General features: G+C 47.1%; 1 protein-coding gene across 1 annotated transcript; it reads left to right on the top strand.

Moving 5' to 3' along the window:
* Positions 1–194: 194 nt before the first annotated feature.
* Positions 195–12,437, top strand: Cdca8 (cell division cycle associated 8). Its single transcript, XM_004665208.2, has 11 exons — positions 195–262; positions 384–499; positions 581–709; positions 1,960–2,000; positions 3,525–3,597; positions 5,569–5,651; positions 7,376–7,440; positions 7,945–8,040; positions 9,835–9,961; positions 10,658–10,744; positions 11,727–12,437. The coding sequence occupies exons 2-11, from the start codon at positions 400–402 to the stop codon at positions 11,769–11,771; spliced, it is 846 nt and encodes a 281-aa protein (XP_004665265.1). The 5' UTR covers positions 195–262; positions 384–399; the 3' UTR covers positions 11,772–12,437.

Here is a 12,437-nt window from a genome sequence, read left to right as displayed (position 1 = left end):
GGGTTAGCGCGACAGAGTCGCGAAAATAAGACGCAGGGCCGCAGTGGCTTCTGGGCGTTGCAGTCCTCCGTGAGGATTGGCTGTCCGATAGAGCAGCTTCCTTGTGATTGGGTCTCTGTGGGAGCCGTCCCCCAGATGGAGACGTCTCATTGGTCGGCCCGTGCCGGTTGAGTTTGAATCGGGTGGCGGTTAGACGCGGAGTTGTTCGTCCCTCAGTTGGGAGGAGCGCAGCGCGTTCTGGTCCTCGCCCGGCGGCCCGCAGGTACTAGTACGGCGACTTCTTAATGCCCACACCCCAAAGGACGCTTCCCGCCCGTCTCCTCCGACCCTCATTCTCTTTCTCCCCGCCTCCGCCGCTGCCCTTGTGGCTCTCTGTCCTGCAGCCTCCACCGCAGCGCCATGGCTCCTCGGAAGGGCCGGGGGAGCAGTCGCGGGGCCAAGACCAACACTCTCCGGAGCAGGAAGCTCGCCTCCTTCCTCAAGGACTTCGACCGGGAAGGTAGGGGAGGTGCTGGGCGGCGGGTCGGGGCGCGGGACGGACGCAGTTCCCCGTGACGGGTCGGCCTTGTCCTCTTCGCAGTGCAAGTACGAGTCAAGCAAATCGAGTCGGACCGCCAGAACCTCCTCAAGGAGGTGGAGAACCTGTACAACATCGAGATCCTGCGGCTCCCCAGGGCTCTGCGGGAGATGAACTGGCTTGACTACTTCGGTAAGAGCTGTGCGCCGTTCCCCTGGAGTCGCTCTGTGGTTGTCCCGACAGACAGCCCGCTGCAATGACTCCCAAGGGTCCCCGTCCTTTAGTGATGGCTGTCATGAGCGTGTACAGAGAAATGTGAACTTCAAATCATTGTGACACAGTAGGAAACATTTTTATGTGTGCACTATCCAACCTTTGCACAAGCTAGCACCTTTAACCGCTGAGCTGTCTCTCCTGCCCAGAAAGCGATTAAAAATAAAGAAAGAAAGAAATAGGGCTGGAGAGATGGCCCAGTGGATAAGGCACTTGCCTGCAAAGCTTAGCGACCTGAGTTCGATTCCCCAGTACCCACGTAAGGCCAGATACACAAGGTAGTGGCCATGCATCTGGAGTTTTCAGTGGGTAGAGGCCCTGGCACCCATTCTCTCTCTCTACTTCCAAGTAAATAAAATTGTCTTGTGAAAATGAGTGGACGCGTAGTTTGTCGTCAGGTCAAATGGATGGGTAGCCCCAAGCAGCTCTTTCTGCAAAAACTTGGCAACTTAGTTGTGAAATGGAAGGGCAGGGGAGTTTTCCTGACCAGAGGAAAAGTCCCAGCCTGTTTCCCACAACTTGTTAAACTTCCAGGGAAATGTAGGGGCTCTCCCCTCTGTGGGGGTTACCCGTACTTAATCTGTTTGCTTTGTTCTTAGTGCTTCCCCAGAATGGATCCTGTTTCCTGCTCACAGACAGTTAAATGATTCTTTGGTCTAACTCTCCCAACTGAACTATTGTCTCTTCCAGTTCAATGATTCTTTTGACTTGCTTTTTTTTCCCCCCAATTTGCAGTGCAGTTCTCTTTTTTTGTTTGTTTGTTTTTGTTTTGTTTTCATAATACAAAATCTTTATTTTTATGATTTTCAGCAATCTGCTATGATAGAAAATTAGTGTTTTGCGGTGACATTTGGGCTGACTTTTGAGGCCTGAGTTAGAAATGTGTTAGTACGGAGAAGACTTTGAAATGGAACAAATAGCGGGAGAGCACTAGGGCATGAGGGACGGGCCGTGACAGTGGGAAACGGCAAGAATTTTGATGAGATGCAACGTAGAATAAATGGGCCTAAACAAGGAGCAATCTAGCTTGGAGAAAGACTAGGTTGCAAGTCTTGCACTGCTACCCCAGGGCTCAATCCGTCCAGTTTGAGCCAGACTACTGATTGTATTAGGAATGGCAATTTTCCGTTCAAACCTGATGGTAACTAAATACAATGTTCTTTTTTAAGCCCTCGGAGGAAACAAGCAGGCCCTGGAAGAGGCAGCAACTGTAAGTGACCCACCTTATTTTTGTTTAATACAGTTATGAAATCTACCCATTGGGTGCACAGTGTAGAAGTTGTTTCATCAGGGAACATTATTTGTGTCAACTGAAAAATTATACTTGTGTTAGACACTAGGTAAGTGAAGCCCAAACAGCCCTGGGTCCTAAGGGAAATGAGTGTACTGTGGTTGTGCAGTCCCTCTCCACTCCATCTGTTACTTCCTCAGCTGGGGTTGAACCAACTGTGGATCAAAATCATTCACTAAAAAAAATAAAATTTTCAGAAAAAAAATTGTATCCATTCTGAACATACACAGGATCTTATACTGTCAACTATATAGTGTAACAACTATGTAGTATTTACACTATGCTAAGTATTTTAAAACGTATCGTAAGATGTGCATAAACATACTGTAGGATATGCATGTATTATGTATATGCATGTATTGCTATGTATTATTATGTATTACCATTTTGTAATTGTTTGGTTTTCTAAGGCAGGGTCTCACTATGTAGCCCAGGCTGACCTGGAATTCACTATATAGTCTCAGGCTGGTCTTGAACTCACAGTGAAACTCTTACCTTAGCCTCTCGAGTCCTGAGGTTGAAGACATGTGCCACCATGCCTGGCTTACACTATGTTATGTTATATAGGGACATGAACATATGTGGATTTGGGTGTTTTACTAGGATCCTGGGACCAATCCTCCATTGGCTACCAAAGAATAAATGTGTATTTGGGGGGTTTTATCCACAGTTCTTGCCCATAGGTTCTGTAGTCCTCATAAATTCATAAGACCATAGAAAGAAAGGCTGTTTTTTATTAGAATATTGAGCCTTTTGTCATGAGACACTAGTTACAGAGGTGAGAAATAGTTTTACTGTTCATAACAAGCCCCTTTCAACCTTGCCTGAGTTTGTTAATGAGAACATTTCTGGAAAGTCCTTGGATAACCAGTGGATGAAGTGCTTTGCCAGGGGGACTAACCATGTGCTCAGAGGGTTAAGCTGATGACTAGTGGCCTATGAGAAATCAGCTGTGCCTATGTAATCACACCTCCTTAGAAATTTCAAAAGGATACTAAGGTTTGAAAGCTTCCTGAGAGCTGAACAAGAGGTTCAGGGAAGGATGACACAGCAGAAAGGGCGTGAACGCTCCATGCCCCTTCTTCCGTACATTGGCTAGCAAAGTGCAGACATGTTCTTGTTTGTTTTAAAGGAGGTAGTTTGCAGCAGTGTTTTGAGGTGGTTGTGTATGCGGGTGCACTTGCATGTAAGTGTGTGAGGTGGGGAGCCAGAGGTTGATAGCTACAAAGGGTACATTGTCTTGCTGTCTATCTCTCCATAGCTAGCTTATGGATAGATACTAAATCCATAAGATTCAGAAATGAAAGGTAATTAGGAGCCAGTTCAGTTAGGGATGAATAGCAGAAACATGGGGAGAAGTGAAACAGTCAGAGCTAGTGAAATGGCCTGAGTCCATGCTGCATGCTTTCCTTATCCATAACCCAGCTTCCTCAACCCCTACAGGCTGACTTGGATATCACAGAAATAAACAAATTAACAGCAGAAGCTATTAAGACGCCTCTAAAATCTGCCAAAAGTGAGTACTTCATTATTATTATTGTTGTTGTTATTTTGCAGGAATGGTGGCTCATGCCTTTGTTTTATTTATTTATTTGAGAGAAAGGGACAGGAAAAGAGGCAGAGAGGAAGAGAATGGTCATGCCAGGGCCTCCGCCCACTGCAAACAAACTCCAGACACATGTGCCCCCTTGTGCATCTGGCTTATATGGGTCCTGGGAAATTGAACCAGGGTTCTTAGGCTTCGCAGACAAATGCCTTAACCACTAAGCCATTTCCCCAGCCCCAAAAGTGAGTACTTTTTTTCAAGAGAGAGAGGATTCTTGTAGCCCTGGTTTATCTTTAACTCACCAAGGATGACCTTGAACTGGTCCTTCTGCCTCCCCTGGGATTATAGGCATGTTCCACCATGCCTAGCATCATCACTTCTCAAAAACTACTATTACACAGAGATCTTGGTCCAGGGAGCTATGTTGGCTACCCAGGCAGGGCTTCTTGATGCCCTCCTTCCAAGAATGTCTAGTCCTCAGTCTTACAAATGCAAAATATGATTTAGATTTAGCAGGGGCTGGTGCCTGTCTGATTGCAGCACTTGGGAAGCAGAGGTAGGAAGATCAATCACTAGTTTGGGCTAGAGTGAGACCCTATTTGGGAATGTTTTTTCTCGGCCACCGCATTCAGTGAGTTGTATGCAGGATTGATAATACTCAAATTCTGAAGACTACATATGCACTCAAAGGACAGTGAATAGAGAGGGGAAAGGTGCTATGCTGGAAACCAAGCACTGTTGCCTGTTTGCCTTTTCCTGAGGAAAATAGTAAGGCCCAGAGCAATGGTAGAAGATGACAAACACCAACCACGACTCCCTGGCAGCCTTAGCAGGGTAGAAGAGAATTGCAGAAGAAATAGCTTTCTGAACATGGATGTTCCTGTGACTCAGTTCAGTGGGCAGCCTGACTGAGATCCCTAATAAGGTGAGGGCTCCTGTTACAGATGAGGAAACTGAGGCATCTGGAGTTAAACCATTTGACCTAATTACTGGGAGCAGGCCTCAAGCTTAAGAGTCTCAAATCTGGGCTGGAGAGATGGCTTAGTGGTTAAGCGCTTGCCTGTGAAGCCTAAGAACCCCGGTTCGAGGCCCGATTCCCCAGGACCCACGTTAGCCAGATGCACAAGGGGGCGCACGCATCTGGAATTCATCTGCAGTGGCTGGAAGCCCTGATGCGCGCGCGCCCTCTCTCTCTCTCTCTCTCTCTCTCTCTCTCTCCCCCCCCCTTTCCCTCTTTCTCTGTCTGTCACTCTGAAATAAATTTAAAAAAAAAAACAAACAAAAAAAATTAAAAAAAAAAAAAGAGTCTCAAATCTGTGGGGGTTTTGTTTGTTGTGGTCCTGGTTGGTTTTAGGGAGTTTTTTGCATGTGTAGTTTGATGTGTGTGGTGTGTGCATGTGTAAGTGTGGATGCCTGTGCCTGGGCAGAGGCCAGTGAAGAATGTCAGGTGTCCCTCCTATCTCATTCATCCACATACTTTATTTTATTTTAACTTTTTATTGACAGCTTCCATAATTATAGATAATTAACCATGATAATTATCCCCTACCCTACTTTCCCCCTCACAAATCCACCCTCCATCATATCCCCTTCCCCTCTCAGTTAGTCTCTCTTTAATTTTGATGTCATTATCTTTTCCTCTTCAGGTACCAGGCAGTGAAAGGTGATGGATATCCAGACTGTTCTTTGTCTGGAAGATTGCATTGTATTTATTTGTTTATTTATTTATTTGAAAGAGAGAGAGAAGGAGGCAGATAGAGAATGGGCACACCAGGGATGCTAGCTACTGCAAATGAACTCCAGATGCATGTGCCACCTTGTGGATCTGGCTTTATGTGGGTACCTGGGAATCGAACCTGGGTCTTTTGGCTTTGCAGGCAAGCACCTTAAACTCTAAGACATCTCTCCAGTTCCAAAAACACTCTTAAAACTTTCTTATAGAACAAAAGGTAATACAAGTGGATGAAATGATAGTGGAAGAAGAAGAAGAGGAAAATAAACAAAAGAGTCTTCGATCTACACGAGTAAGTAGGAATTCAAGTTTATGAACTGACAGGAGATATGCTATAAAGAAATATTTGGGACATGGTGTTGCCCTAGCAGAGCTCACAGTTAGATTGAGCAGATCCCACTTCAAGTGGCAAATAACAAAAGTCACCATTGACATTGGGCAAAGTGTGTACAATACAAAAGAGAAGCCAACAAGCTTCCCTGTGCCATTAAGACATAGCCAGAGCTTTTCAAAGTGAATGAAGGTTGCTAGGCATGGTGGCACACCTTTAATCCCAACACTTGAGAGGCAGAAGTAGGAGGATTGCTGTGACTTCATGGCCACCCTGAGACTAGTGAGTTGCAGGTCAGCCTGGGCTTGAGTGGGACCCTACTTCAAAAAAAAAAAGTGAATGAAGTTCCATTCTGAAGAAGAAAGAGGCCAAGCTAGAAAAAGTGTTTCTTTAAGGCACAGGAAGCAATTAGAAGCTGAGGGAAGGTAGGGACCAGATAATGGGTGGCCTGTGTCATAAGCTTGAAAGCTTGTATTCTGTCAGGCAACAGGTAAGGATAAGTGACACCAGAGCAGGATTGCAAAACAATGTTCAGGGTCACTGGATGTGGGGGGAGAAATCAAGGGACCCAGTCAGGCTGAACTAGGAGTGATGCCTACACAATGAAAGTGTGGTTTGGAGATCAGCTTTACAAAGGAAAATGGGCACGATAGTTTTACACAGGAAAGAGCAAAGATGAGCAAATGGCTTCTAGATTAGATATCTGTCACCCATGAAATAGGAGACCCAGGAGGCAGAGTGGTTAGTTGAGATGAGGAGGCACGTTTTCCGTTTGCATGACCTGCTATGTTAAGTGATTTCCAGCACATCTAGCTCAATGGAACTTTATCTTGGTGCTCAATGAGGAGGAAAGGAAGAGACACACCGACTCCCAGGTCTTTAGCTGCACTGGGAAGGCATGAAGGAAGGGCAGCTGTCAGTGGGCACTGGAAGGCAGGTAGAAAGGTGCTCCTGAGAATGACTCACAAGGGACATCCAGCTGGATGTAGTGGCACATGCCTTTAACCTCTGTTTCGGGGAGGCAGAGGTAGGAAGATTGCACCAAGTTCAAGGCAGCCCGAAACTAATTCCAGGAGAGCCTAGGCTAGAGCAAAACCCTACCTGGAAAAAAAAAAAAAACAGAAAGGAAGGACAACCAGCTGGGTTATGCATGAGAGGCAGAGCAGGAGAGTTGCCAGGAGGTAAGCAGTGATTCTTGCTGGGTACTCAGGAAGGGGAGGACTGCAGAGAAGTCCTTGGGTTGTCCACCCAGAAACCCTGAGTGACAACCACAGCAGCACTGTGAAAAGTAGTAGGAAGAAGCCAGAGTGCAGTGTGCAGTCAGTTCAAAAGAAATTTGCCTTCTATCTTGGCCTAAACCCTTTATTTTGGAGAGCTAGCCAGAATATTCCCTTAGATCCCTGGTGTCCCAGTTGTTGAATTCAGTAGGATGGACTGACTTTCTCTGCGTGTTTGGTTTGATTTGGGGTCTCAACACATTGCCCTGGATGGCCTTGAACTTTTAACATAGCCTTCCACATGCTAGGATTTGAGGCAGCGGTCGCCATGCCGAGCTGAGGTAGATTTCATTATATGCAGTACTTACTTTCCTTTCCAAAGTGCGTTTCCCTTCTCTCCCTTTACATCTTACTTTTCTTCTTTGCTGGGCTTTATATAACCTCAGGTTTATTTGATTGTGACTTTAGGTCAAAAGATGTCCTCCTTCCAAGAAGAGAACCCAGTCTATACAAGGAAGAGGCAAGAGCAAAAGGTAATGAAATTTCCAGTTAATGTGACATTTTGCTGCTGGCGGAGGTGAAGTAATGTAATCCTGAGTGTTCTGTGGGGAGGGGACACAGCTTGGGGAAGTCCTGGGGATGTGTGTCTGTGCAGGTGAGAAGTCCTTTCTCCCTGACTGAGGCAGCAAGGCACTAACTAACCACCTTGTGAGATGACCAGAGCCCTTTGCTTTGGGGAGTCAGCACTGTCTGGAGGCAGACTGCCTGCATTCATTGTGGGTCCTCCTGATTGTCTGTGTGACCTTGGACAAGTTCTTTCAACTTCGGGTATCTGAGTTTCTGCATCTGTAAATGAGAATACGAACAGTGCTCACCTCCTAGGGTGGTGTGGAGGGAGAATCACATAACCTGAGGGGTGCAGGACATCCTAGGGCAGTATCTTGCACAGCCCATTCTTACCATGTTACCTACCTCTTTGGCTACTGCTCCTAGTGCACCTGTGAGTGACATGCCTCATGGATGTTTCTTACATGTAGATTGAGCCGTGACAACATTGTTACCCCAGCTGTGAGCAGACTAGAGTTGTCTATGGTGAAACCAACCCCAGGCATGACGCCCAGGTTTGACTCCAGGTGAGTACAGAGAACGGCTTGGTTGGGTCTGGTGGGAGCAGTGAACACCGCTCTGCAGGAGTATGTAGGGAATGCTCTTGAGTCCTTGGCCTGGGAAGCCTCAGAGCACAGTAGCCAGCTGAGCTTCTCAGGATTTCCCTCTCCTGACTGCACATTCACCCATTTTCAGTGATAAAATGATTCCTTATCTGATGGGAGGAAGGAGAGCATTCAGCCTGTGGTGACTAGAAGGCCTGTCTATGCCTTTTGGCCTTCTTTGATTTTGCTCAGATGTCGTTCCTGTTCCCTTGATGGGAGAGAAATTGATACTACTTGTTTGGAGGCCAACATAACAAGAATGATCATAGCAGAATACCTTTCCAGGAGCCTAGTTGATCAAATGGGAAATGCTGAAGAAAGAGTGGTGGGGCTGGAGGGATGGCTTATAGCAGTTAAGGCGTTCATCTGCAAAGCCAGAGGACTCAGGTTCAATTCCCCAGGACCCCCATAAGCCACATGCACAAGGGGGCGTAAGCATCTGGAGTTCACTTGCAGTCACTGAAACCCTGGCACGCTCATTTTCTCCCTCTCTTTCTCCCTTTTTCTCTCTGTCAAATAAATAAATATAAAATAAATATTTCTTATTAATTTTTTTTTTTTGTTTGGTATTTGAGAAAGAATGGGTGTACCAGGGCCTCTAACCACTGCAAATGAACTCCAGATGCATGTACCCCCTTGTGCATCTGGCTAACATGGGTCCTGGGGAATTGAACCTGGATCCTTTGGCTTTGCAGGAAAACGCCTTAACTGCTATAAGCCATCCCTCCAGCCCAGATAAAATATTTATTTTTATTTATTTATTGTTTTTTCGAGGTAGGGTCTCGCTCTGGCTCAGGCTGACCTGGAATTAACTATGTAGTCATGGTGGCCTCAAACTCACGGCAGTCTCCTAACTCTGCCTCACAAGTGCTGGGATTAAAGGCGTGCCCCACCACGCCCGGCAAAATATTTTTTTTAAAAAAAAAAGAAAAAATGCTGAATGCACAAGCGTGTCTTCTCAGTACTTGGAAGGTGTAGGCAGGAAGATCAAGAGTACAAGGTCATCCTCAGCTACATAGTCTTTGAGGCCATCCTGGGCTGCACGAAACCTGGAGAGAGGGAGGGAAGGGAGATGAATGGATGTGCTCCTAGGGAAAAGCCTCTTAATCTTCCCTTGAGCAGCTCTGAGCAGGTGGCTAACCAGTATCCCTTATGACCTCATCTGTGTTATACATATGGAAAATTTCTGGAGAAATAAGAATTGGTAGGGAGAGTGGGGAAGACTTTCCATTTATAATTCCCATTTCACTGTCTGCTTTCACTTGAGTATGTAGCCAAAGACTTTTGGAGAAAATGGAGGCAACATTCTAACTGGGAATTGGTCAGATGATGTACTCATTGAATCCTCCTGTGACCCTGGAAAGTTCCTCCTGGTGGAAGTACTTAACCCCTCTGGAAAGCACATTACCCAGTTTATTTCTGGCTCTGTGGATGGGTGGATGACAGGTACCCATACAGAGCTTTGCTGCTAAAATTTGCATGGCTAAGAGTTGACTTTTGCTAGATGGATGTTGATAATTACAGCCTCCTTTCTCCAGCTGTGTTTAGTCATTATGGCTTAAAAAATGTTTTCCTAAATGTAGGATTTGCCTTCCTAGAAGAATGTGACTTGAAAACTACAGCTTGAGACCAGATGGAGGTTGGAAGGACTTGTTGTGCCTGGTGTTATTATTCAGTCTGCCAAGATATCTTCACAGAGCCTTTTCTACTTTATAGGGTCTTCAAGACCCCAGGCCTGCGCATTCCAGCATCCAGAGAGCAGATTTACAATGTGTCCGTCAATGGCAGCCCTCTCGCTGACAGCAAAGAGATCTCCCTCACCGTGCCCATAGGCGGTGGTGCGGTAAAGTACCTCCCTGGGAAGCCAGTCCACAGAACACTGCTCAATGAAGCATTTCTCTTCCCTGAGCCATTGTTTCATTCCCCTCTCAGTCCTTTTGGTGGCATAGGTTCTGATCTCCAAACATGACCTAGTTTTCCTCCCATGGTAGAGGTCCAGCTCTGGGTTCATTTCCCCATTTGCTGACGGCAATCCCAAGTGTAAAAGGCATGGTTCCTGCCCTTGAGAAGCAGCTCAGCAGTTGAGATCGGTTTGCAGTGGTAATATCTGTGACTTGTGCAGTAATAGATTTAAAGGGAATGTAGAAGAAAGCATTCCTGGGGTACTGCTTAGTCTAGAAGGGGCAACTTGTGCTATGCCTTCAACTCTGTGCAACATTGAGAGATTCTGAAACAGGTGAGGCCCATTTTCTCTAGGCTGCAAAGGGGACAATGCCAACCTCAGCTCCTAGGGAAGGATGACCTCTCAGCTCTGCATGGCATGTACCTAAGTGATCCAGCTAGTGGCCTAGTTACAGTACTGACGATGTCATTGTCTCCTTAAGTCGAACACCTTCCCCCTTGCTTGCCTGGTTGCTTCTCCACCCTAGCTATTCCCAGCCACCACATGCAGGACATCAAGGACCCTGAGGCACACTGGCTGCTGGGTGGAGGTTCCTGTCCTGAAGGGCATGCCATTTAACCCATCCTCTCTGTACAGAGCATGCGGTTGTTGGCCAGTGACCTGCAGAGGATGGACATTGCACAGCTGGACCCTGAGGCCTTAGGAAACATTAAGAAACTCTCGGTACGTTTAGATGGTCTCACGGGGGGCCTCCAGTGGCTTTCATGGTGCAGCTTTCTTTAGGGTTGTCTGAAAGGTAGAATGATACTACCCCTCTCCCACATGGGACTTTATTTGTTTACACAGTAGAAAATCCGTTCATAAATTGATGCTGAGCTTTGGTCAGTTCCCAAGTCTGCCAGCGAAGTTCCATAGTGAAGCCCAAGCTCTGCCTCACTCGGGCAGTGCCTGCCAGGGAACTCCAGGGCCCCCCGACCACCAGAATCAGAACTTCCTCACAGCACTCAAGGAGAGGAGGGGCCCATTCAAAGAAATCTCACAGAGTCCAGGAAGGAGCTAGGCAGCCACACATCCCAGCATTTGGGGCACCTTTCTTCACGGCACCAGCTCCAAGGTCTCTGGCTCCGAGGCCCCGGCACTCATTTCTCTTGGGCATCTTCATCCTCCCTCCCAGTACCTCACCAGCTCCACCCCTCCCATTCTACTCTCCTCCACAGTGAGCTGTCCTAATCTCATTGCTCCAATCAGCTTAAATTCTCAAGAGGAAGAGCTGTGGTCCATCTGATGAACCTTTCTGGTCCAGCCACCCATAGGTGTGGGTGGGAACAGTTGGTGCAGACATGGCTGTCAGGGCCCGTCCTTCTGTGGGTCTGTGAAGGCTACACCCAGGAAGGGTTGTGGGTTGAGCTAGTTTCCTAAACACGAACTAAGGTTTCACCCACACCACCCGAATTTTGTCACTGTCAACCTCTAGCATTACTGTCCCCACATATTCAACTGCTGCCGTCACAGTCTCATTCCAGATGTTGCTTTACTCCTTTGTTCAGATGAGAAACTGAGTTTTTGCCAAGGTTCATTGGTGTGTGATATAGTTGAAGGCTGGCAGGACTGAGGCCCACTCATACTCGTGTGTGGGTAGACTGTACAGCGACTGGGCACACTCGTGAGGTTCCAGCTCCTTTAACGGATTTATCTCCTTTTGTAGAGCCGTCTTGCCCAAATCTGTAGCAGCATACGGACCCACAAGTGAGACGAAGCAGAGTGGGACGGGTGACAGCAGCGGCCTTGGCGGCAGGAAACCACCTTTTCCTCCTGTGGAGGTGCATCAGGGCGTTGGACTCTCACCTGCTGTCCTGTCATGCCCAGAGATTCTGGTCAAGCTGCCTAGTGTTTGTGTTTCTCAGTTTATCAAAGACCAGAAATTGGTTTTGGAGGTGACTCTCTTGTCCTGCACTTGCACCTGTGTAGTAGTTAGTGGGGATTTGGATAAGGAGACAGTGGAGGACTTCATGTGACTGGTGTGGGTCCATAGACTGCAGAGCCTTTCTCTCCTGAGGGAATCTTGAGAAAGGCAAGTGCAACTTGTCAGGTGACCTTGTTCTACCTACTTGGCCTGTGTGCAGGGAGGAGGGGCAGCAGTGGGACCCCTGTGTTCTAGCAGCTTCCCTTTCTCCAATGAGTCATGAACAGCATTCCAAGGGGGTGGAAGCTGGCGTGCTCTGTGTAGGCTTGGGACACAGCTTTCCCATGTGTGGCTCTTTGTTACATTGTGTGCTGTAACTCGGTGCCCTGCAAGCTGAAAAGTCTTCTCTTCCTGAGGCTTTTATACATACTGTTTTCTTGAGCGGTGGTAGCTCTCAGCTGATTTGTTTTACTAAAAGATCCTTGTTTTCAATAAATTTGGTTTGGTTTTTAA

This window comes from Jaculus jaculus, chromosome 5 (genome assembly GCF_020740685.1).
Source record: "Jaculus jaculus isolate mJacJac1 chromosome 5, mJacJac1.mat.Y.cur, whole genome shotgun sequence".
NCBI lineage: Eukaryota > Metazoa > Chordata > Mammalia > Rodentia > Dipodidae > Jaculus > Jaculus jaculus.
The sequence above is the reverse complement of the archived record's forward strand: the minus strand, read 5'-3'. Positions and strand labels throughout refer to the sequence as shown.

Bases quoted from the DNA above. Each gene is read 5' to 3' on its own strand.
- Cdca8 (XM_004665208.2), top strand. From the start codon at position 400: ATGGCTCCTCGGAAGGGCCGGGGGAGCAGTCGCGGGGCCAAGACCAAC. The intron at 710-1,959 runs GTAAGAGCTGTG...TTCTTTTTTAAG, and splicing joins GAACTGGCTTGACTACTTCG to CCCTCGGAGGAAACAAGCAG. The intron at 10,745-11,726 runs GTACGTTTAGAT...CTCCTTTTGTAG, and splicing joins GAAACATTAAGAAACTCTCG to AGCCGTCTTGCCCAAATCTG.